Source organism: Indicator indicator, chromosome 6 (genome assembly GCF_027791375.1).
Source record: "Indicator indicator isolate 239-I01 chromosome 6, UM_Iind_1.1, whole genome shotgun sequence".
NCBI classification, from domain to species: Eukaryota; Metazoa; Chordata; class Aves; order Piciformes; family Indicatoridae; genus Indicator; species Indicator indicator.
Window position 1 is genome coordinate 29,521,432 of NC_072015.1, and position 23,532 is coordinate 29,544,963.

General features: G+C 41.3%; 1 protein-coding gene across 3 annotated transcripts in view; it reads right to left on the bottom strand.

The window, feature by feature from the left end:
- Positions 1 to 23,532, bottom strand: part of ANKRD12 (ankyrin repeat domain 12) — a 58,670-nt gene that overhangs the window by 15,473 nt on the left and 19,665 nt on the right. For all 3 annotated transcript variants that reach the window (XR_008489123.1, XR_008489122.1, XM_054381872.1), the window contains exons 2-8: positions 22,332 to 22,469; positions 14,236 to 14,383; positions 13,109 to 13,255; positions 11,771 to 11,971; positions 8,530 to 8,672; positions 6,523 to 6,667; positions 289 to 4,925 (exon numbers count right to left, since the gene is read on the bottom strand). Coding sequence is in view for 1 of the 3 variants with exons in the window: in XM_054381872.1 (XP_054237847.1) it covers positions 289 to 4,925; positions 6,523 to 6,667; positions 8,530 to 8,672; positions 11,771 to 11,971; positions 13,109 to 13,255; positions 14,236 to 14,383; positions 22,332 to 22,418 (5,508 nt within the window). In the remaining 2 variants the exon portion in view is untranslated. The remainder of the gene's footprint in view (positions 1 to 288; positions 4,926 to 6,522; positions 6,668 to 8,529; positions 8,673 to 11,770; positions 11,972 to 13,108; positions 13,256 to 14,235; positions 14,384 to 22,331; positions 22,470 to 23,532) is intronic.

The window sequence follows — 23,532 nt, forward strand, 5'->3', positions numbered from 1 at the left end:
TAGAGCACTGGAATAGGCTGCCCAGAGAGATTGTGAGTGTCCTTCTCTGGAGACTTTCAAAACCTGTGTGACCTGCCCTAGGTGATCCTGCTTTGGCAGGGGGGTTGGACTACATGATCTCTATCAGTCCCTTCCAACCCCTAATGTTCTGTGATTCTGTGACAAATGTCAACTTACTATATCGAGCACAACTCTTCAGAAGGAAGTCAGGGAGAATATTCAAGTTACAAAACCAACCCCAAACCACGCTTTTCATGGTACTGTGTATATAAAGACCATCTTACTTACAGTTGGGATGCAGATCTTGCTCAAGGGATTGCCATCCAGCATGTATGAGCTGTTGAAGGTCATGTATTCATCATAGCATTGAGGTGCCTGAGGAATAACACTGCACAGCAGTTTGCGCTTCTCCTCTACCTTTTTCCTTATGTGCAAGTACTCAAAATACGGGTTGGCTCTCTCAGAACTGTAAGGATGAATCTCCTCCAGCTTCAGAGAATCAGCAATGGCTGCCAGCAACTGCTGGGTCTTCTCCTTAGCCTGCAGTAAAGAAGGGTTGGCTTGCACAGGCTGAGGCACACGCAACACCTTTCTTTTACGTGGAGGATGGACCTGAGCATCCTCCTCTTCAGTCAGTCTAATCCTTGCTTTCAGAGATGCTGAGGACTCTGACTCTTTTTCTGATGTCTGCGTGAAGCCAAGGGGATTCTGTTTCCCCTGGCTGGCAAGCATATTTGCTCTGTTCCTCGTGATTCTTTGAGGTACTTCTTGCTGTTCCACCTTCTGACCCTCAGCAATTTCTTCTTCCAGTTTCACTGCTTGGCCGCATTTCTGCACCTCTTCCTGTGCCATCTGTTGCAAACTATTATCCAAACTAGATAAAGAGGAGAACTGTGGTGGATCATCTGTCAACACGTTTTCTCTGTCTGCAGTGCAGGGTTTGTTAGTAGCTGATTCGTTCGTAATTCCCTTTGACATTCCTGAACTTAGTTCACAGAGCTCAGCATTGGCTTTAGTATTAACAACATGCCCTGCAAACAGCCTCTCTTTCTCATTTCTGATGTCTGAACCATCTGCTGTGCTACCACCTGCTTCGCTCTGAGCATTGTTACAAACAGCCTTACTGACTGTGCAGGAGTTTACCTGTAACTGTGAACTGCTCTCACTTTCAGGGGTACCTTTTTCTATTGGTGCCATAGGTGAATCGTTCACCCTCTCACAGCTCTGTGAAACATCCTTGGCAGAGTCCTCAGAACACACAGCAGTGGGTGCATCAGCCTTCTTCATGTTTGAAGGGCAGTAAGCATTTTCCAGCTCTCTGGTACTAGTAGTATCTGTATCCAAAGTAGATGCTGTAGTTTGAACTAGATTTTGGGGTGCAAATGATGAATCTTGGCTGCTAATGCCTGGTAAAGAAATGTGGTTAGACCCATCTGGGAGTGGCTGGGCAGGTAAAGAACAAGGCGACTGTGAAGGCAAAAAAGATGCAGATTCTTGAGAAGTGGAACTTCCCTTAATCTCAGCATGCTGAGGCACAAATTGAGACACTTGTTGCTCTTTTAATGTCCTGTTTTCAGAACTAGGTGTTGCTATAACACTGCTGGTGTCTTGCTCTGCTACACCATAACCTGAGCTGCTGCACTCATTGTTTAATGGATTGAGTCTGTCAAAAGGCACATCCCTCGGTTTGGTTTGCTGAGTCACACCGCTTTGACCGCATGGCTCTAAAGGTGTGTTAGAGTCTCCTGAGGGGCTCATCTGAGGGCTATTCTTAACAGTACCTGTACCCACTGCTGCCTGCATGTTGCTAACCGTTGGAGACGATGTGAAGTTTGACTGCAAACCCGACATACTGTTCTGAAAGTCTCTTTCCAGCGTGCTGCATGGCAGTTCTGCTTTAGGAGAAGTGCTAGCAAAAGCCTGATCTGACAGCAGAGCATTCTGGCTATGTTCTTCTGATATCCGGGGCTGTCTGCTAGGTTCAGAAACAGCAGCAGGCATGTTGCACCTCTGAACTTCCACCACAGGTCTATACTCATTTAAAACCAGTTTAGCATCTTCGACAGACACCGATCTGATGTACACTGTTGCGAGCCTGCTTGTGAAAGGTGGCTTGGGGCAATCTGGCAACTCAGCCAGACCATCAGGCTCCTTTTCAAGGAGGGCTGGTGATTTGGCACTTGGCAAAAACAGTGACTGTGAACAAGACATCTGGGTGTCGGAACCTTCTGGCATAAAGTCCGAGTTGTATTCGGTTACAGGCCGCGGAGTCGTTACTGTGGCATGGCAGGAATCCTCAGAGCTTGCAACTGAAACCATGGACACAGACCTACAGCTCAGACCTGGCTTTTCACTTTCTGATTTGGAGGATCTGTTGAAGCTCTCTAAAGCCAAGGAAGGCTTTACAATGTTGACACTTCTAGTGTCTACTGATTGCGATCTACTACTTGTAGCATCTTTCTGCTGCTTCTCCTTCAGGCAGACATCTGGTAGTTCCGAGCTTTTTGAACGAATCAGTTCTTTGCTTTTTGCCTCAGCTAAGGAGTGTTTTGGTTTCTCTTTCATCTTGTTGAGTTCCAAAGAAGCGCGGTTTCTTAAACGTTCCTTCTCTTTCTGTTTTATTTTCTCTTTGTGTTTTCTGTGCCACTGCTCTATTTCCAGATCTTTAAGGCTAAGCATTCGTTCAAAACTTGTCTGCATTAAATCATCATTGACTAATCTCTTTTCTTTAGGCCGAGCATCCTTTGGGGGAGGAGCTGGTTTAGGCTTAACTTTCTCATGTTCAAGTTTTAGCTTAAGCATACTGCCCTGATGTAGTTTCTCTTTATGTTTGTCCCTCTCTTTGTATCGGTCAATATCTTTCTCTTTTTTATCCTTCTCCCTGCCATCTGGAGTTTTCAACAGGTCATCTTTTGGTTTTTCTTTCAAAGATGCCAGTTTTTCATGCGCCATTTTGGTACTATCTGTGACACTGCACCTCCTTTCTTCTTGCAGGTGTTTTGAGTTTGCTGCTGCTGACATCTCCTTGTCTTTACATCTGTCTTTTTTGTCAAGCTCCTTTTCTTTTGTCCTGTTTTTCTCTGATTTAGTATATTCAGATTCTTTGTCAGACTGTTTGACTTTCCTTTCAGTACAGTGTTTTTCTTTGCTTTCAGCCCAGTGTCTGTCTTTATCAGCCTTCTCTTTATCATGCTTCTTATCAGGTTTCTCTTTATTTCTTTCTTTGTCATCAGGTTTTTTAAGACTACCCAGGCTTTTGATTTTATCATTGTCCTTATGGCACCTTTCTGCTTGCTGGAAATTTGGCTTCTCCTTGACTTTCTCTATATTTTCATTTACTTCTGCTTTTTCTTTTACCTTTTTCTCCTTTTCTCCAGTTTTTCTTTCCACTTTTTCAATCTCTTTTGCTGAGGGTCGTTTTTCAGTCTTTTCTTTATTTTCCTTTAAATGCTTTTCCTGCTTTGCAACATCTGTTTCTTTTTCTATTAAATTCACACTGACAGCCCCACCCTTAAAAACAAGGAACAATTCCATCTCTTTACCTACAAGCATCATTTCTTTCTCTTCTTTTGTATCTTTTATTCTTTCGTCTTTCAGAAATTTCTCATTTTCTTTTTTGCTTTTCTCCTTCTCTCTCTCCTCTTTAGCATTTCTCTGGAACTGTCTTTCCTTAACTAATTTATCTTCTTTTGCCACAGTTTTCTCTAGCTTTGATTTTCTGTCTGAGGAAAGAGATTCATGGTCTAGATTTAGCAATATGTCTTCATTTTCATCACTTTTGAAGAAGTTCTCCTTCCAAAATTCTCTGTCAAACTCAATGCTTCTTTGAACCTCTTTCACATTATGTTTATGTTTTTCCTTCTCTCCATCTTGTTCCTTTTTGTGCTTCTCCTTTTCTCTTTCTTTGTGCCTTAATTTATGCTTTTTAAGAGTTTTACCTTCCTTGTCAACCTTTCTCAGAGTATACTCTGAACTCTCAAATGCTGAGCTATTGTCTTCCTCTTTCATTTTAGGACTGGATTTTTCACCAAACTCTAAGTGAAAATCTTTCTGATGGTGCTTGCTTTTTTCTTTGTGCTTGCAAGATTTGCCACTAGAACTTTCTACCAGATACTCAGAATCAGTGTTGTGATCATACCGCACTAAATCAGATTGCAAAGTTATTTCAGAATCTCCTGGAGACAGGCAGGTTTTGGTGTTCTCTTGCTTCAGTGGTGATGCCTGCTTTTCACTTAATCCACAGGGGTGCTTGGGAGACTTGCCAGCAGTGATATGAAAGAGATGTATAGAAGAATCTTCTTTTGGGGTGAAAGACTTCTTAAAGGTTTCTTCCTCTCGAGTTTTATCTAAAGAATCTAATCCAGAAGCAGCTATATTTGTTACTCTAGCATTTTCTTTTTCTTCCTTTAGTTCTTGATTCTCTTTGTTTTTACTCTGATTTTTCAGTTTTCTCTTAACTTTGCCTTTTTGCTTGTGTTCATTTGGAACCATGTATTCTTTCTTCACTCTTACATCCGAGTTTGATGCCTCTGAAACAGAGCAAGCAGTGACCATCTTCTTGTCCTGAAGAATTTCTTCATCTGAACTCTCAGAACTTGAATACAGAACTCTAGACAGTTTCTGCTTTTTGCTTTTAAGTGGTTTTGCAAAGGTAACTTTTTCCTGTTTCACAAATAAGCTGTTCTTCTCACCTTCAGCCTCATCCTCTTTCCTTAAGTCTTTTCTAAGGATGTGTTTGTCATCAATCATTTTTTTCATTTCATCTTCATCATCATCTTTGAACTCATACTCATCAAGAGCAGGTAGAAGTGGTGCCTTACTGGGGACCGTTTGTTTGCTGTCGTTGGCTACCGAGTCCTTTTCTGCTTCTGAATCAACATTTGCCTCTACAATGGAAGAGTTTACAGATGGAGGTTCTTCAGAATCTAGAGTAAGGAAACCAAAAGTTAGCGGAGTATTGATGGGACTTCAGAACAAAATAATTCAGTTTAGCAGTTATGCTGCTGAACAAAGGAAGAAAAAAACCCCACTCAAAACACACAATAAACCTCACTAGAGTTCAGCTTTTTAAAACTAAAGGTTGTGAAACCAAAGCGCTCCCCACACTTTAGAGCTCTCGCTCAGATATGTAAAAACCATTGATTAGTGTTCATATCCCAGTCTAACAAAAGCAACCCCCTAAAATCCTGTAATCCTTACCTATTGTGCCTAATTACAGGCTTGGGGAAGTGTGACTCAAAAGCTGTTTGGTAGAAAGGGACCTGGGGGTTCTAACTGAGAAGTGGATGAACATGAGCCAGCAGTGTGCCCACGTGGCCAAAAAAGCCAATGGCATCCTGGCCTTTATTAGAAATGCTATGTCCAGCAGAAGTAGGGAGGTAATTGTCTCCCTGTACTCGGCACTAGTGAGGCCACACCTTGACCGCTGTGTCCAGTTTTAGGCACCTCGATACAAGAGAGATGTTGAGGTGCTGCAATGAGTGCACAGGGGGACAACGAAGCTGGTGAAGGGCTTGGAGAATAAATGTTACAAAGAGCAACTGAAGGAGCTGAGGCTGCTTAGTTTGAAGAAGAGGAGGCTGAGAGGAGACCTCATCACTCTCTACAACTACCGAAAGGACATTGTAGAGAAGTTGGTGCTGGTGATGATTAGCAATAGGACAAGAGGGAACAGCCTCAAACTGCAGCAGGGTAGGTTTAAGACTAGACATTAAGAAAAAATTTTTCACAGAAAGAGTGGTCAAACATTGGAACAGGCTGCCCAGGAAGGTGGATGAGTCACCAAACCTGGCTGTGTTTAATGGTCATTTAGAAGTGGTGCTTAGGAATATGGTTTAGGGGTGAACTTTGTAGAGTAGGGTCAATAGTTGGACTTGATAATCCCAGGGGTCTTTTTCAACCTGAATGGTTCTATGATTCTATAACCTGACTCTTTCTCAAGGACATCGTACCATGATGACTCATTCCTCCAGGAATTCATCACCTCCTATTCACTCTAAAAACTACATGAGGATCCTCCACATGAACTATTAGGTCAGTTTTCAACAGCAGGTTAAGTTTTTATTCTTAAAAGATAAAAAGTTGCTCATGTAAAGAAATTTCCTCATGAATCTTTATACACCTGAGTAAGTGGAACCAAGTTACACCCTTGTGAGATACTAGGTCCCATTCATCTACTAAGGATGTGAAATAAGTGACTTGGGAGATATTTTTGCACAAGAAGATCTCTCAGAAACCACTTTGTATCCTAATAAATATGGTCATTTTCTCTGTATCTTTCTCTGATAAAAGCACCATTCTGAGGTGGGGTTCATTTGTGGGCTTATTAAAGAAAGAAAGAAAAAAAAAAGTCAGAATAAACATTTCAGAGAACTCAATTCACCTGGAAGATTTGAAAACTACCCCTCAGCAAAAAAAAACTCCTCAGCAACAGCAATTGCTATCTACAGAAAAAGATTAAACCAACCTGATTTCAGGTGAATTGATGCACTTGAGGTTATGTCATTAAATGGCTGTTCTTACCTGAGCAACTCTCATCATCAGAGATAGGCACTTCCCTTTTCAACAGCATTTCCAGCTCTTCAGTTTCAGCAACATCAACAGGTCTCTCTCCATGTTTATTGGCTTGAAATGGATTTCCACCATGTCGAAGCAGCAGCTTCACAATCTGCAGCAATAAATAAATTAAGGTTTAGGTTTTCCACAACGTGTTACTTAACCAGCAGAAAAATCTTCCACTACAAGTGAAATGTGGACAATCCTGAACTCCTTCCTATGAGATTGAGACTGGAAATTAAGACTTTGGCAACTAGATGATTTCCAGAGGTCCCTTCCAACCCCCAACATGCTGGGATTCTGTGTGATTCTATAAAGAGACAGCAGAGTAATTCCTGCATCTAGTTTGCAGAAAACAAGACCAGATTCAGAAATTAATGTAAAATACCTCCAGTGCTCCGGTTTAGCTTCTCCACTAAGCCATTATTAGTGAATTTAAAAACTAAAGTAAGAACATATATACACACACACACACACATATCAGTGCTGTTTCAAATTCCGTATACAAATGTATAAAAACAAATGTAGATAGATGGATGAATGGATGGATGGATGGATAGATGGATAGATAGATAGATGAATGGATGGATGGATAGATAGATAGATGAATGGATGGATGGTTGGTTTGGGGAGTCTGAAGAGGTCCCAGTTGAACAGAAGCTGGCAAACAGCATGCCACTTTTCAGTAAGAGAAAGAAGGAAGACCCTGGTAATTACAGGCCTGTCAGTCTCACTTCAGTGCCTGGTAAAATTGTGGAGAAGGTTGTTCTGGATGTTACTGAAATCCACATGAAAGACAGTGCAGTCAGTGGTCATAGCCAGTGCCAGCTCATGAAGGGAAAGTCCTGCGTAACCAGCCAGGGCAACCATCTGGCTGTAGAAGGGAAGCCAGTAGATCTGGTGGTCTGGGATTTTAGCACAGCTTTTGATACTGTCTCTTACAGTGCCCTTCTGGATAAATGTCCAGCACACAGCTAGACAAGTTCATAATATGATGGGTGAGCAATGGAGTGGCTGACAGCTTAGGTTCAAAGAGTTATAGTAAGTGGGGTCACATCAAGCTGATGGCCAGTCACCAGTGTAGTTTCCAAGAGCTTACTTTTAGGGCCAGTTCTCTTCCATGGTTTTATAAATTACCTAGGTTCAGGAACTGAATGGACATGAAATAAGGTTGCTGACAATGCTAAACTAGGAAGAGCTGTGGACTCTCTTCAGGGCAGAAAGGCTTTACAGAGAGATATGGACAGACCCGGGAGCTGGGCAATCACCAACTCTATGACGTTTTACAAGAGCAAGTGCTAGATTCTGCCCTTGGGAGAGGGCAATCCTAGTTGTATATACGAACTGGGGGATGAGAAACTGAAGGGTAGCCCTGTAGAAAGAGATCTGGGGGTTTGGGCCAATGGCAAGTTGAGTATGAGTCAACAATGTGCCCTAGCAGCCATGAGAGGTAGCCCCAGTGGCTGAGATGAGAGGTGCCCATGGAGGTTGTGGGTGCCTCCTCCCTGAAAGTGTTCAAGGCCAGGTTGGATGAGGCCTTGAGGGTGTTCTTGCCAATACCAGGGGGGTTGGAACTGGATGATCTTCAAGGTCCCATCCAACCCAGACCAATCTATGAATCTACAAATCTATGGATGGATAACCCACAGTATACTGTTTGGAGACATTCTGCTTTTGAGAATTTCACACAATAAAAATCTCACTAAGAAAGTCATTAAACTGTTTATTTATTTTAAAAGTGAAACTTGGAAACACTTGAGAAAACTGAGAATACCTGGCAATAGAAGTAGGATGAAAAGTGAGATTTGACAACCAAACCAACCAAAAAGCAAACCAACTTTAAGATGCCCCCAAAACAGCAGAAGCAGAAATACAAAACTGCATGACAGCAATCAGGGTAGTCAGGATTTGTTCTAAAGATGGAGCATTTCAAACCTCCTCTTTATTGCCCTCCCACTCTTGCTGTACACTCACATTTCTGTGCCCACTACTAGCAGAGTCATGAAGTGGTGTATCATCATCCAAGCCCTGAGTGTTCACGTCAGCTCCTGCTGCTATCAGAACTTTAGCAACATCGTAGTAACCAACATTACAAGCTTCATGCAGTGGTGTCCAACCTGTAGCAAAGAGTGGCAAGCATGAGTTGGAAAGATTTAAGAGGGCTTTTTTCCCTCCTGTGTGGTCTCTGTTGCCTTGAAACACTTCAAAACACATTGCACACAGCAGCTGGCAGGAAGGTAACGCCATCCATCTGATGGACAACACTTGCTTTGTCATCTCTAAACCTCATGCCAAATTCTAAACCTTATTGTGATTAAACTGAACACAAAAATCACTCATCAAATAGGAAAAAAACAAAATCTGGCACAAACCCCCCAGCCTAAACATGTTAAAATTGTTTAGCCAGTAAGCATTTGACCACAGTGTTAAGTATATATAAATAATATTATTCTGTATGGAAACTGTTTGAAAATCACAGTATGGGAAAGAACAAGTAAAGCAAATTATCACAACCAGTGCTCCTTTGGAGCTGCTGAACGTGGACCAGGAATCGCTACCAACATTCAGATATCAAACTAGTCTCCATAGTGAGCTATGAATAGATATTGGCAGAGGACTTGGTCCTGATACTTCCTAGAATATTATATTCTTAGCAGTTTTGATTTCCACATCGACAAGCTGCAGTTCAGAGCTCATTTTTTTGTAGCACAGCCTCAACTGAAGAGAGCAATCAACCTTCACATGATATATTCCTCACCTCACTTTCCATATTCCTTAGTTCAATTTCCTCTCCCTAGCTCGGTGCCTTCTACTACAAGCTGCCCTGAACTTCCAGCCTGCTGCTTCTGCCTTCTCAAAGCCCAGTTCTGGGGAAGGCATTCATTTTTTGTTTCCAATTTAATCAGCGCAGGTCTGGAAGGGTTTATTCACTTGAAATGTGTGTCTAATCAGTCATGGCCTTGAACATCTATGAAGAAGAGGTACAAGAAACTCCTAATTTATTTAATCCCTCAGCAAGGTCATTTCTCATCTTCATCTCACTCAACTTTTCAACTGCCACTCACTTGAATAAAAATAAAGCTAAAACAATAAAAAGAAAAACTCTACCTTATTCTACAGCAAAACTCTTCTTCCTAATCTTCACATACCACATTTCTTCTCCACTCATCACTTGGGTCACTCACTGCCTGGCTACCAGCTCCTTCTTTCCATTTTCTTGTCATTCATCCTTTTCCCACTTACCCACAAGCATGACACTTCTGCTCTCAGTCCTCTGATCTCTTGCCTTCTTTTCCCTTAGTGATACCCTCCATATATTCATTCCTCTCTGTATTTTGCTCCTGTACTTTCTTACCCTGCCACAATGTCCAGCCTGCCAACTCTAGTCCTGGGAAGCTCTCAACATCTGTTTCCTTTACTCTTGTTCTCACATGGCAGTATCGTTCTGGCATATATCCCATGAGCAGGGTTATGTCCTCCCTTACTAATTCATTTTCTGCTCCTTTAGTTCTGCCAGCTTCTTAGCTAAAATACTCTAATTATCTCTAACCTTCACTGCATCCTGAATTTTTATTTCTCTCCACTCATGACTCACTGCTCAAATCTTCCTGGTCTTCATAACTTCTTCCCCTGCACAGGATTTTGAAGCTCAGCCACCTCTGCTTCTCACTTGGAATTACCCATGGAAAAGTATCTCACTTGATCTCAACCATGTCCTCCTGAGTTCTGAATGAAGTCTTTACCAACTTGTTCCTAATTGATTCTTAGAACCAGCTCTCAGCCATTCTCCTCAGCCCTTAATCTGCTTTTACAATTAAATTAAGGTGGTGAAGAGTCTAAAGCACAGGTCTTCTGAGAAGCCCCTGAAGGAACTGGGGTTGTTCAGCCTGGAGAAAAGGAGGCTCAGGAGAGACTTTCTTGCTTTGAACAGCTCCCTGAAAGGAGATTGTAGAGAGAGAGGTATTGGTCTCCTCTCCCAAGTAACAAGTAATAGGACAAGAGAAAACAGCCTCAAGTTGTGCCAGGGGAGATTTAGATCAGATATTAGAAGAATCGTCTTCACTGAAATACTGGATGAGGCAGCCCAGGGAAGGGATGGAGTCACCATACCTGGAGGAATTTAAAAGCCATGTAGATGTGGTGCTGAGGGACACTATTTAGTTATGACCTGACAATGCCGGCTTAACAGTTGGACTTGATGATCCTAAAGATCTCTTCCAACCTAAGTGATTCTGTGAATTACAGCAGGCAAAGTCAGCAACCAATAATGAGACTATAGGTTGTGTGAGGAGAAGCAGAGTTTAGTGACAGCTAAGGTGGTAGCAACATAATGTGTCTTGGCTCCTTACAGGAACAGCTAATGTGCACCAAAGCAGATGAGTGTGGTGTAGCTTATACTTGTGTCCATGTTGAGCTCATACCTGGGGCTAAACTCCAGCAGTTGCTTTATCACCTGATGAGCCCTCCTCAGGAAGAGAAGGGGGATCAGGAAGAGGAGAGAAGGCCCATGGGTTGAAATGAAAAGACAGCAAAATCAATCACAAGACCAGGATAAAGTGTACAAAGTTAGCTCAGCAAAGGTACAGCAGTCCCAAAGAGCAGGAGAAGAAAGAGGAGCAGGGTCAGGAGGAGTCCAGGCAGGAAACTCTAACAGAAGACTCCTCTCTCCTCTAACTTTCCTCTTTATACTGTGAGGTTTATGGACTGGGATCCACCTGTAGCCAACTTGTCAGCTGTCCTGGCTTACTCCAAACTGCTAATGGCCTGCAGACCAGCAAAACCAGGATGCCTTGTGATCCAGTCCTGCTAGATGAATGATTATTTTGATGTGTCAGTATTTGCTGTCACACCACCTCTTCCCTGGGCAGCCTGCTGATGGGCTTGTCAGCCCTTTTGGCAAAGAATTGTTCCTAAACCCCAAATACTCTGTGAAGTCCAGAAGGCATGCACAGGCATTTTTGTTAACACCCACTATGCAGAGGCCCTGGCCACAAGTTAAACCTCCAGGTATTAATATGCTGTTGTAAAAACGTATGTACCACAGTGTCCCAGTATGCCACTGCCATCAGGAATAAAATCCATGATTTGAAAGTGTCCCTAAGTTTTATGTCCTATTTTTTATTTACATATACCACAAACTGAAGTTTAACCTCTGACAGCAACTTGAGCACTAAACTTTGACATTGCACAGTCAAGAGAACGTGCAGCAGCTTACCTGCAAAATCTTTCACGTTGACATTTGCACCTAAACGGATCAGCTCCTTCACTTGTTTGACATCCCCTCGGATTGCTGCCATGTGTAGCGGAGTTTCGCCTCTCTCATTTCTCTTGTTCACTTTGTCTTTTTGCCTTGAAGAAGAGGTCGGAGTTTTCTTTTGTGATGGTGGTGTTTGTAAGGGGTGATTTAAGGTGGAATCTACAAAATAAGTTTTGAAACGGTCACTCTAAGTTACTTTAAGACTATTTTAACCTCACCTCATGTTAACTCTTGCGTGACAATAATCAGTGAATAATTGTATTTAAATAAAGGATTTCACATTTACCAAGACGATGTCTATTTGCAGTATACAAAAAGGTCATTTGCAAAATCTCAGTGTTGCTAAAGTTGGTTTCAAGGAGAGATGAAGTTTGTCTGAAATACAAGTTCCACCTACTCTGCTATAAATTCTGCTGAAACAAGACAAAGCATGACCATACAGATCACAGAATCATTTTGTTGGAAACCAAACCAGCCTTTTAAGATCATCGAGTCCAACCATTACCTAACTCTAACCAAATCTGGTGCTAAACCATGTCCCCTGGCACCACACCTCTGCCTCTTTTTAATGGGGATTCGACCACCTCTCTGGGCAGCCTGTTCCAGTGTTTGAGAACCCCTTCTGTGAAGAAGTTTCTTCTCATCTTCAGCCTAAACCTCCCCTGGTGCCAGTTGTAAGGAACACACTGTCTTGTGTATTGTACTCCTCAGCTGCACCAACATAAATCTTTTGGGATAGATTAGGTAGGCTCTTAAGGAAACACAGCTATTCACTTTTAAATGCTCATTTTATATACCTGTAGAATACACACTTTAATATAAAGATTTTTTACATGCAGATGGACCAGGAAAAGTTTGAAGTCCTGAATTGAAAGCAAGATGTTGCCTCTCTCCCATTAAATCCTAAGGAAACAATCCAGCTTCCTTCTAATGTAAAAATCCCACTCTGAATTGAGACAATACGACAATGGTTAAACTTCCTAAAAATGCAAATAATATTCAGATTTTTAAAGAGTGCATATGGAACAGTGTTTGAGAGGCAAAAATACATTGAAATAAAGAGATTCTCAGGTTCTACAGCTCTCATAAGGCAGAAGTTTGCACATGAATACAGAAGGTCAAGAATTTTTCATCAGTTACTCATCAGTGAAAAATATTTTTTAACAGAATTGGGAGTAATGTAACAAACTCCAGTAAAAATCATGGATTCTTGAAAGACATCAGGGTTCAGAATACTGGGATTGAGACAGAACTAAACAGGTAAGAGGAAGAAAACTGTTCACTTTGTAAGATCACCTGGGCTGTTGTCTCTTGCTGTCATCTGCATGAGAAGTGCCATCTGTTTGCGCTCTGAGAGAGGATAGCCAAACAGAATGCTAACTGGTGTTGACTTCTTATTTGCAGCATCCTTCTTCAGTTTCTTTTTCTCTGGACCTTCCTTGTCTGGAAATATGGGCAGAAGAAAACTTAACCTGCAGTTCTGTTAGGACATTGTTCTAGAAATACAACCATCTTTTCTTCAGCTATGTGAACTGAATTTACATCTCTAATTTACTGAACTTGCATTAGTTTTGGTTACCTGCTCTCATCAGGAAAATAACATAGTCTCTCTTCCTTCTTCTCTTTCTCTTCCCTTTGGGCAGGCAGAGGGGTTCACAATGAGCCTCTGACACTTGTCTGATGGCTGTCTCAGCCCTGACCCTTGGCATGTATAACGAGCTCTGTATAAGAAACTGAGCCTCTTGAGAAATTTGGAGAACCTGCCTTCTAGTGGTCTTCCAAAGGTGACTGCTTTGCTATCAACAGAACTATGGCCAAGACTCAGGGATAACTGTACTCCCAGAATACAACCAGATCCCTCCATCTTGATTTCAAAAGAGCCACATTAAGAATGGGATTTTGCAGTCTTGAAATCAGTTCTAACAGAATATTCCTTAAAGTTGGAATTACCAGCCTGTGAAGAAAAGGTATCCTGAACAGACCATAGGAGCTTAGACTGCAGGAAAAGTTCACTCTCCATAGCTACTTTAGCTCCATAACCTCAGCAACCTTTTCTTTCCTATGGAGGACACTACACCTACCCATCTTTCCCATTGTCCCTCCCCAAAGAGCTGACAGCTGTATCTCAAACCAAGACACTTAGGTGTCCTTTCCTCAGTTTACTTGTTGAAACAAATGGGCCTCTAGAGACGACAACAAACAGAAAAAATTGTTACTGCGATAGAAGCAAAGGAACAAGGTTAGAAAACAACTGGAAAATGTGGAAAAACCATGCAGGCCTGCTAGGTCTTGCTAATGACAAGCAGGCAACTTTTATACTTAGCATCCTTTTTTTGAAGGGATAAAAATTCAATATAAAACTATAATATACAATTAAATTACAACATATTTTACCAACGTATGGAAACAAAAAAAGGTTCTACCTGTGTCTGAATTCCGATCTTCGTTTCTGGATGGACTAATGGTAAAGGGAAGTTTCCGTTTTATGGAAGGCTTTTCTTTCATCTCCTTCCCCACATCACATCTATCCACTTTGGCATTCTTGCCATAGGAGGCAATCTTGTCCTTGCTCTAATACAAATAAAAGTAATTTTGGAAGAGAAGAATTAAGTCTTACAAGTCTGAAAATACAGGTGAGAATGTTATGTGCCAGTGTTTAAGGATATGCGTTACAGTTTATTCCAAACTGTTTACATTAACCTTACTAAAAAATAATCAATGTCATTAATTTCTTTTTAAAATTAGTATATTCTGTGTTTTTTCTACCTCCAAATATCACTGTTGACTGCTGTTCACTGTTAGAGCCTTGAGTAATAAGCAAAGGAACACACTGGAGAAGAATTTGTCAGATCTTAACAATGATCCCAATTTCCTTTCCTGACCATAACATAATGATGACATTAAGAACACATTAAAAGCCCACCCTGCAATTCAGACTGTGAGCAGTAACACAGACACCTTTCCAACAACACTCCTCTGCTCCCACCTCACCCTGTAATCCCAGAATCATACAATGGGTTGGGTTGGGAGGGACCTCTAAAGGTCATCAAGTCCAACCCCTTCTGCAGTAAGCAGGAGCATCCTCAATTAGATTGGGCTGCCCAGCACCCTGTCAAGCCTGACCTTGAATATCTCCAAAGATGGGCACTCAACTACCTCCCTGAGCAACCATCCATCCATAATCACCCATAGAGAATTCTATTTCAAAGTGAAAAAATAATGCATTGTTTCACTTTTAAAAGCAAGATTTACTAAGAACTTTGAAAATCTTTGAATAAACATTTAAAACTGGTGTCAGTTTTAGAAGGAGTAGGTACAAGCTACTTTTTTTTGGTTGGATAAATCTGGGATTTTTTGACTTATAAAACATACTCAGAATCATTTTGGTTGGAAAAGACCTTTAAGATCATTGAGTCCACAACCATTAACTTGAAAAAGCTGGATGGGCACAGTATGAATTTATGATTATTTTGATAACATAGGAGGTCAAAGTATGTAAAAGAGAGAAGGCTGCTTGAGAGAACCTTCTGCAATGCTAATGGTTTGACCCACCCCACTCAAGATGCAACATAGAATACTAACATAATCTCTTCATTACATATTGCAGAAACACATCACCCAGCTCTGTCAGCTATCACAGCTCCACAGCTTTACTCTACTCTTAACAGATGATCAGATGAAACCAGTAATATATCAGAACCACAGAATCATAGAATTGTTTCACTTGGAAAAGACCTTTAAGATCATCAAGTCTAACCATTCTCTAACCTACCATGTCTGATGCTAAACCATCATGTCTCTCAGCACCACACCTCTGTGCTTTTTAAACACCTCCAGGGATGAGGATTCAACCACCTCTCTAGGGAGACTGTTCCAGTGTTTGAGAACCCTTTCAGCCAAGAGGTTTCTTGTAACATCCAACCTAAACCTCCCTAGGTGCAACTTGAGGCCATTTCCTCTTTTCCTGTCAACTTGTTACTCAGAAGAAGAGACCAACACTCACCATGCTCCAACCTCCTTTCAGGAAGTTACAGGGATTGAGAAGGTCTCCCCTCAGCCTTCTCTTCTCCAGGCTGAACAACCCCAGTTCCCTCAGCTGCTCCTCACGAGACCCATTCTCCAGACCCTTCACCTGCTTCTTTGCCATTCTCTGGACACACTGCAGTACCTCAACAACTTTCTTGTAGCGAAGGGCCCAAAACCAAACCCCTTTTTCAAGGTGTGGCCTCACCAGTGGCAAGAACAGAGGGACAATCACTTCCCTAGACCTGCAGGCCACACAATGCCTGATCTAAGCCAGGATGCTGTTGGCCTTTTTAGCTAACTGTGCACACACTGGCTCAGGTTCAGCTGACTGTGAACCAATACTCCAGGTCCTTCTCTACCAGGCAGCTTCCCAGTCACTCTTTCTCGAGTCTGTAGCATTCATGGGGTTGTTGTGACCCATGTGCAGGACCCTCACTTGGCCTCATCCTGCTGGCCTCAGCCCATCAATCCAGCCTGTCCAGACTCCTCTGCAGAGTCTTCCTACGCTCAAGCAGCTCAACACTCTTCAATTGTGTATATGGGTTTTGTTAAATACTATGACTGATGAACTGCTTCTTCGGTAATCACTGAATATTAATTTTGTGATGAACTAATTAGGAGGAGAGGCAATTAAAAATGAGCACTTTCAGACAGATAAAGATATGCTGAAAACGACAGAGCAGGCTACACACAGAATACATTGAAAAACACGAGTATTTTGTTCCTTAGCTGTTGTAGAAATAAAAAAAAAAACATTTAGCCACCACCAGTGGTGGACTTTCCCACTCAGAAGATGCAGTGAGCTGGGTTTTTGAGAAGTCTGTACAGTTAGTGATAGTCAGTATTTATAGTGATGGTGATGAAATAGAGATGCAGACACAACTGGAGAGAGGGAGAAGCAAAGAGCACTGGCAAAGGGTAAATAAAATGACTAGCAAAATTAAAAATACAGCCTAAACACAAATCAAAACTAAAAAAGCTATGATAAAACCAAGGTTCTACACACTGCTAAAAATAATCAACTGCACAACCACAGGACCCCACATTAAAAAACTTTTGAGAGTGTGGACTTTCTTTCTACCTCCTCTGCAGGGTAGAAAGCAAGGTTCAAAATCCATCAAGAATAGGTTTAATTTAACGTGATCCATGGAAGCAATCAGAAATGAAGATCTAAAATGAAGTTGATGTCTTTTGTCAAGCAAGCTGTAACCTGAGAGTGTGGACTTTCTAAAAGGTTCTTTAAGGTGAAAATTGCTAGTCAAGGAAAACACTGAAAACAAGATAATGTCCAGATACACCAACTACTGCTGCAAAGGCAGAGGCATTACATACTCTCTATGTCACAGAATCACAGAATTGTCAGGGTTAGAAGGGACCCCAAGAATCATCTAGTTCCATCCCCGCTGCCATGGGCAGGGACGCTTTCCACTAGATTAGGCTGCCCAAAGCCACATCCAGCCTGGCCTTAAAATCATCCACTACAGACATAGGACATTTAATGGCTGTAGACTGCAACAGGAGACAACTCTATGCTGGTCAGTGTAAGTAAGTATCCCAACAAACTGCCCAAGGAGGCTGGAATTTCCATCAGGCAAGGCTTGAAAGGAAACGTCTGGCAAACATCTGTCAAGAACAGAGTACAGCCTATTTTACACTCTGGGGCAAATGGGATGAACTCAACATTTAATGTTGAGGAGGACAGAGTAACAAGGAAGAATTTTCTCTGTCCTCTGTGATGAAGAACACATTTTTCATCTGCTCAACAGAAAGTATCTTGGAAGGCTAACAAACAGCAGTTTGGACCATTGCTTGATATCCACTCCAGTTCTATTGTCTGGTAGAGCTACAATCAATGACAACAGACAAAAGGAGACAACAGAGTGCCACAGAATGTAGCAGCTGTACTTAGCCCTGGGAGAACAAGCGTTCTTTTTCTGCCTATCAAAGCTAATTACATACTGAAGTGCGTTCTGTATGGTATTCAGATGGCTTTCGGCACTATTGTTGGACTCTTCAAAGACATTTAATTCCTTACAAGGTCCAAATGTGTTTCTCCTTTGGACCACACATCTATCATTTGCTTCCTGAGTCTTGCCTGTGTGCATTCTGAAGTATAAATTCAGATAAATTTTAAGTTTTGTTATGTCCTTACGTTGTAAAATATCTCATGCAGACATTAAATGTCTGTTTGCTGTGCACACTTAATCTATTTTTTGATTTATTTTATGCTCCCAAGATAAGCAATTGAAATAAAATACATGAACCCTGAAGCATATATGACATAAACTCATCTTATTAACAGGAATGTTATTCCTAATGATTTTTCTGAGCTCTCTGCAGACCTCAACACTCAGCTATTTACTAGTTCCTAGAACAGCAGATGCAGCATTAACTTCCGCTGGACCAATATGAAAGATTAATTCTCATAGTGCTAACTTCACTATATCCCTCAGCCAACAGCAGCATGCACAGCAAGGAAGAGCTAAAATTACCTCAGCTATGAAAGGAAAACCAAATCCTGTGAGTGTTTATAGTCTCCACAAGAGAAGGCTGAGAGAGGATCTCATCAATGTCTATAAATACCTGAGGGGTGGGTGTCAGGATGAAGGCATCAGGCTCTTCCCCAGTGATAGGACAAGGGACAACGTGTGCAAGCTAGGACACAGGAGGTTTCACCTCAACATGAGGAGCACTGGAACAGGCTGCCCAAAGAGGTTGTGGAGTCTCCTCTGGAGACTTTGAAAATCCACCTGGATGTGTTCCTGTGTGGCTTGTCCCAGGTGATCCTGCTTTGGCAGCGGGCTTGGACTAGATGATCTCTAGAGGTCCTTTCCAACCACTGGAATAGTTTTATACCATGTATTTAAGCCATTACAGTTTGCATTTTCAGAAGAAGAAAGTGGACTTTTTAGGGGAGTGCTGTCCTTTAACATTACTGTGCATTTACAGAATCATCTTGGTTGGAAGAGACCTTTCAGACCATCAAGTCCAACCATTTACCCAGCACTGCTAAGTCACTACTAAACCAGCACCACATCTACATAGCTTTGAAATCCTTCCAGGGATGGTGACTCCACCACTGCCCTGGACAACCTGTTCCAGGACTTGACAACCCTTTGGGAAAGAAGTTTGTCCTCATGTCCAAACTAGCCCTCCCCTGGTGCAACCTGAGGCTCTTTCCTCTAGTCTTGTCACTTGTTACTAGGGAGAACAGACTCTCCATTACTCTAATCTCATATTATTCTTTGTGCCAAAAGGAATAGAAAGCCAGACTGAACATAACACTGCAAGTAGTTTATCAACTTCCTTTTTGGTATCAGTGTAATTAGCTCACATAGTGATTCTGTACCTATGTGTCCTTGGTCAAAGGATTCTAAGGAATCCTGCTTTCACTGGCATCTTCATCTCAAATTCCAGGCAAGATAGAACCTGATATTTGTCCCTATTTCTAATTCCTGTACTGACAGATCAGTCTCACGAGCAAACATCTCCTTGTTGGAGACACCTGATAAGGACTAACCATCACCTGAACCTCTATGACAATGAAAGAGGTTTATGTGACCATTAAAAATAGAATGTTAATTTAGTCCTGATGAAGTAAATTAAATGAAAAATGAATTTCTAAACGAAATAAAAATTTGCCCTATTTGCTCGTGGTCAAATCATAGAATCATAGAATGATAGGGTCTGGAAGGGACTTCTGAAGACCATCAAGTTCAAAATCTCTGCCAAAGCAGAATCACCTAGGAGAGGTCACACAGGAACACATCCAGACAGGTTCCGAAAGCCTCTAGAGAAGGAGATTCCATAACCTCTCGGGCAGTCTGTTCTGGCAGTCTAGCATGTTTACAGAAAAGAAGTTTTTCCTCATGCTGAGGGTGGAACTTCCTGTGTTCTGGTTTGTACCCATTGCCCCTTGTTCTATCATAGGAGACCACTGAAAAGAGACCGGCACCACCTTCTTCACACCCGCCCTTCGGATATTTATAAACATTAATAAGATCTCCTCTCAATCTTCTCTTTTCCAGACTGAACAACCCCAAGGTCTCTCAGCCTTTCCTCATCAGACAGATGTTTCAGCCCCTTCAACATCCTTGTAGCCCTCTGTTGGACAATTTCTAGCATGTACCTGTTCCTCTTCAAGTGGGGAGCTCAGAACCAGACACAATACTCCAGATGTGGTCTCACCAGGGCAGAGTAGAGGGGTAGGAGAACCTCCCTTGACCTGCTGGCCACACTCTTCTTAATGCACCCCAGGGTACCACTGGCCTTCTTGGTAAATGACACCATGTTCACTCACACTTCTGATCCCTGGAAAGAGTGATTCATATCTTCATATGAATTCAGATCTTCTTTAATGTTCTGGCAAAAGAGCCACACATCTGCTCTAGAAGATGACCTGAGTTTGCAGAGATTGCAGGCTATTGGGGGGTTACATGGCCCAGAAGTTGTAATTGCTACTGCTATTAGCAGAGAGGAAGCAGTTAGTAAGATCAGAGGCAGGAGATGACTGTAGAGGAAGGTGTCAAGACAATCAGTGAGTGCTGAAGTGGGCACAAGGATCACTGCTAAGTTCCTTCAACAGACACTTGGGAAACTAGCTCCATTTAATACAACAGCAGCAAGCAACAAATAGAGGAGGTGAGGGGGAGCCAGAGGTGGAAAGAAGAGGAGGAAAAGGGGCCCTGCAAGTAAATTCTTTATTTTGATTGCTTTATTTTTATTTAAACTCATATTCTAGAGTAATTTCTATGTTAAACTGAAAGCCTATAATCTGCACTACAAAAATATGATAATTGAGTTCCACGCACTCACACCTACAAATGTGCTTCAAGGGTTTCAAACCATACACCTTGAGCAAAGAAAGAGGGGGAAAATAAAGGCTAACTTTAAAAAGTGACATATTCTACCATTTTTGCTTTGATGAAAGTGAACAAAAGATGAAAATTAATTTTAACCTTTGTGTTACAGATTTTTAAGTTTAAAATTCTGAGCACAATCAAGATTTACAAAAAAAAAATTAAAAAAAAATCAAATTTTCCATCAGCTGCTGATTATACCTTCAAGGTCCTCCTGTGTTAAAATATTTTTTTAAATGTCAAGATAATCAGAGTTTCTAGAGCTAGACAATATTCTGGGGGGGGGTTAAGCAACCTAAAAATCTTTACTTATTAACAAGTGTGTAAATAAAAAGGCACTCCTTAACAGCAATAAATTTCACTGCAGTAGCCTTCCTGTTCCTGCTACTTGTAGGCCCTGGGCATTCCCCACTCTTTCCCAGTACTGAATGACACCCCAGTTAACTTGACAATGTCTCAAACAAGGAGCAGAACAAAAAAAACCCTGGAAAATCCAATTACATTTTCATCTCTTCACTAGTAAGCCAACTTCCTTTCCCCATTTTATTCTGTTAATCTTCCTCTTCTTATCCAAGTAGCTCATCACAGCTAACAGAAACAGCTACCTTTGCTTCACTTTACTGGGACCCATAAAACAAACTGCAAAGACACTAAAACATCCAAAGTTTTCTATGAATGTTTGCAGAAGACAAACAGAATGAGATGCTGGATCTTCTCCTTTTATTTTTTAATCTCTTTGTGTATTATAACGATTCATTAAGAGATTTTACAGGGAGTACAGACTTCAATAAAATAGTAAGTACGACCACACACACACAATCTCCTTTTCCAGAGAAGAGAGTTTTTAGTATCTTTTGGGAGATAAATGGGATTCTGTCTCCTTAGGGCAATATACAACTCATCACTCACAAGGCAGAATATTCTTCTGCTACTCATTAGTACTACAGATAAACTCTTGTCTGTTGTGCAAGTGTACTCAGCAGACAAGATGGAAAAGAGGGTTATTCACAGCTAGGCTCCAGTTTGAAAATTAAGGGATACTTCATGCTTCTGAACAACAAACCACCCTACAGTGTTTCTGGAGCTCCTCCACTCCTTCATTTTCCAGCACTCAAAAATGGATTGTGCCAATTTTGAAGTGGATTCCCTTGTACAGGAGTTACTTGCCTGCAGCATTTGGCTTTCAAGTTCTCGTAATGGAGGGGACAAGCCCCAGTGTAACAAAGGAATGCAAGAAACTCATATTGGTTCACTGGTCTGTGTTTCAGAAATGTTTTATGTGAATGTTGCAGACACTATGAAATTAAATAAAATATGTACCATTGTTCTTGTGACTGTAAAAAGACTTTATATGATGTAAGACATGGAAACTAAGCACTGATTTACATCAAATGAACCCAATACATCCAGCTTCCTTTTCAATTAAGCTGCAAGTCAGAATAAAAGGCAAAAATTCTGTTTCCTAGTTCAATTTTGTTAAAACCATGTAAAACCTACAGGTTTTTTTCTGCACTCAAGGGATCAGAATACAGATTCACATTTACTTCTTCCCATCACAGCATCAAAAAACCCACGACAAAGCACATATTCTTCACTTCACTGCAACTAAATGGACATAGATTTCACTCCATTACCTTTCTTGCAGTTGTTTTTTCCACCATGGTGCTATCACTGTCAGAATTTGCAACGTGAACTGTTTTTGTAGACCCAAATTTGGGCATTTTATAGCTGTTTAGCTAGCTGTAACTTGTATCAGTGGAGTCATCGTGCGCCTGAAAAACAAACAAACAGACGATATTATATAAATGTACACACTGCAGTGTCATGTCAGGACAAATGTTACTGCAGATGGTAGCAGAGCTGAATAGTACCTTAAAAAGGGATGACAAACAACACCTGACTTCAAGCATCCCACTTACTTGCAGCTCAATCCTTGGGGTGAAAACCATAAAGGTCTAACATGGTTGCTAATAGTGACAGTGTCATCAGAAAATCACCAAGTCAGTGATGAGGCTGAACTGCTTCAACTCTTTAACTTATCTCTTTGGTTGCTTGATGGGTCATCGGTTCAATACATCACTTATTTTATAGTTAATAAGGCTGGGATGGTGCACATCATTTCTAGCAACACTCTGAAAAGAAATTAAGCCTTCTAGCTTAATTACCTACCCAAAGTATCATGGAAAGAAGGTCAAATCTTGCTGATTTGCTATTTTTTTGTTGGAACAGAATAAATGTTAGAAGAAAATTCTGTCAGATGTGGAACTAGAAACCTTAGTTTCCCCTATAGCAAACTACATAAACCATTGCTATATATATGTACATACAGCTCTAAGAGCACTGTGGTGTCTCACCTCCAGGGTCCATCAACAAGTGCCATTACAGATTCACATAATGAAACAGGTTTGACTTGCCTCTTCCACAGAATGAAGAGTCACTATTTCTCTAAGAGTGCCTGAGAGGAAAGGTCACATGGAAAGTAAAACTGCATTTGTCATCATTTTACAGTGGGTGATGCTCAATGAATCTCTTTGAGCTAATGTGCTATGTTACAAGTATTTATGTCATCATGGCCCTACTGAGTCTTGTAGTAATTTTATGTCACTGCAAGTCTGACACTTCTATTATTGCTTTACAGTTAAGATTTTGAGATCACCATGTTGTGAATTTTTGCTGTTACAGGACTGGGGCCACTGGTTTGGTTTGACACAGGTCACTGACAACAGGGACTGGTGTTTTCTCTTTGTCAGATGATTGAGAAAACTGTTTTGCACACCAGACTTGAGAGACATTTCAGATTTAGAGAAATCTCTACACCCCAAACTCTCATCGATC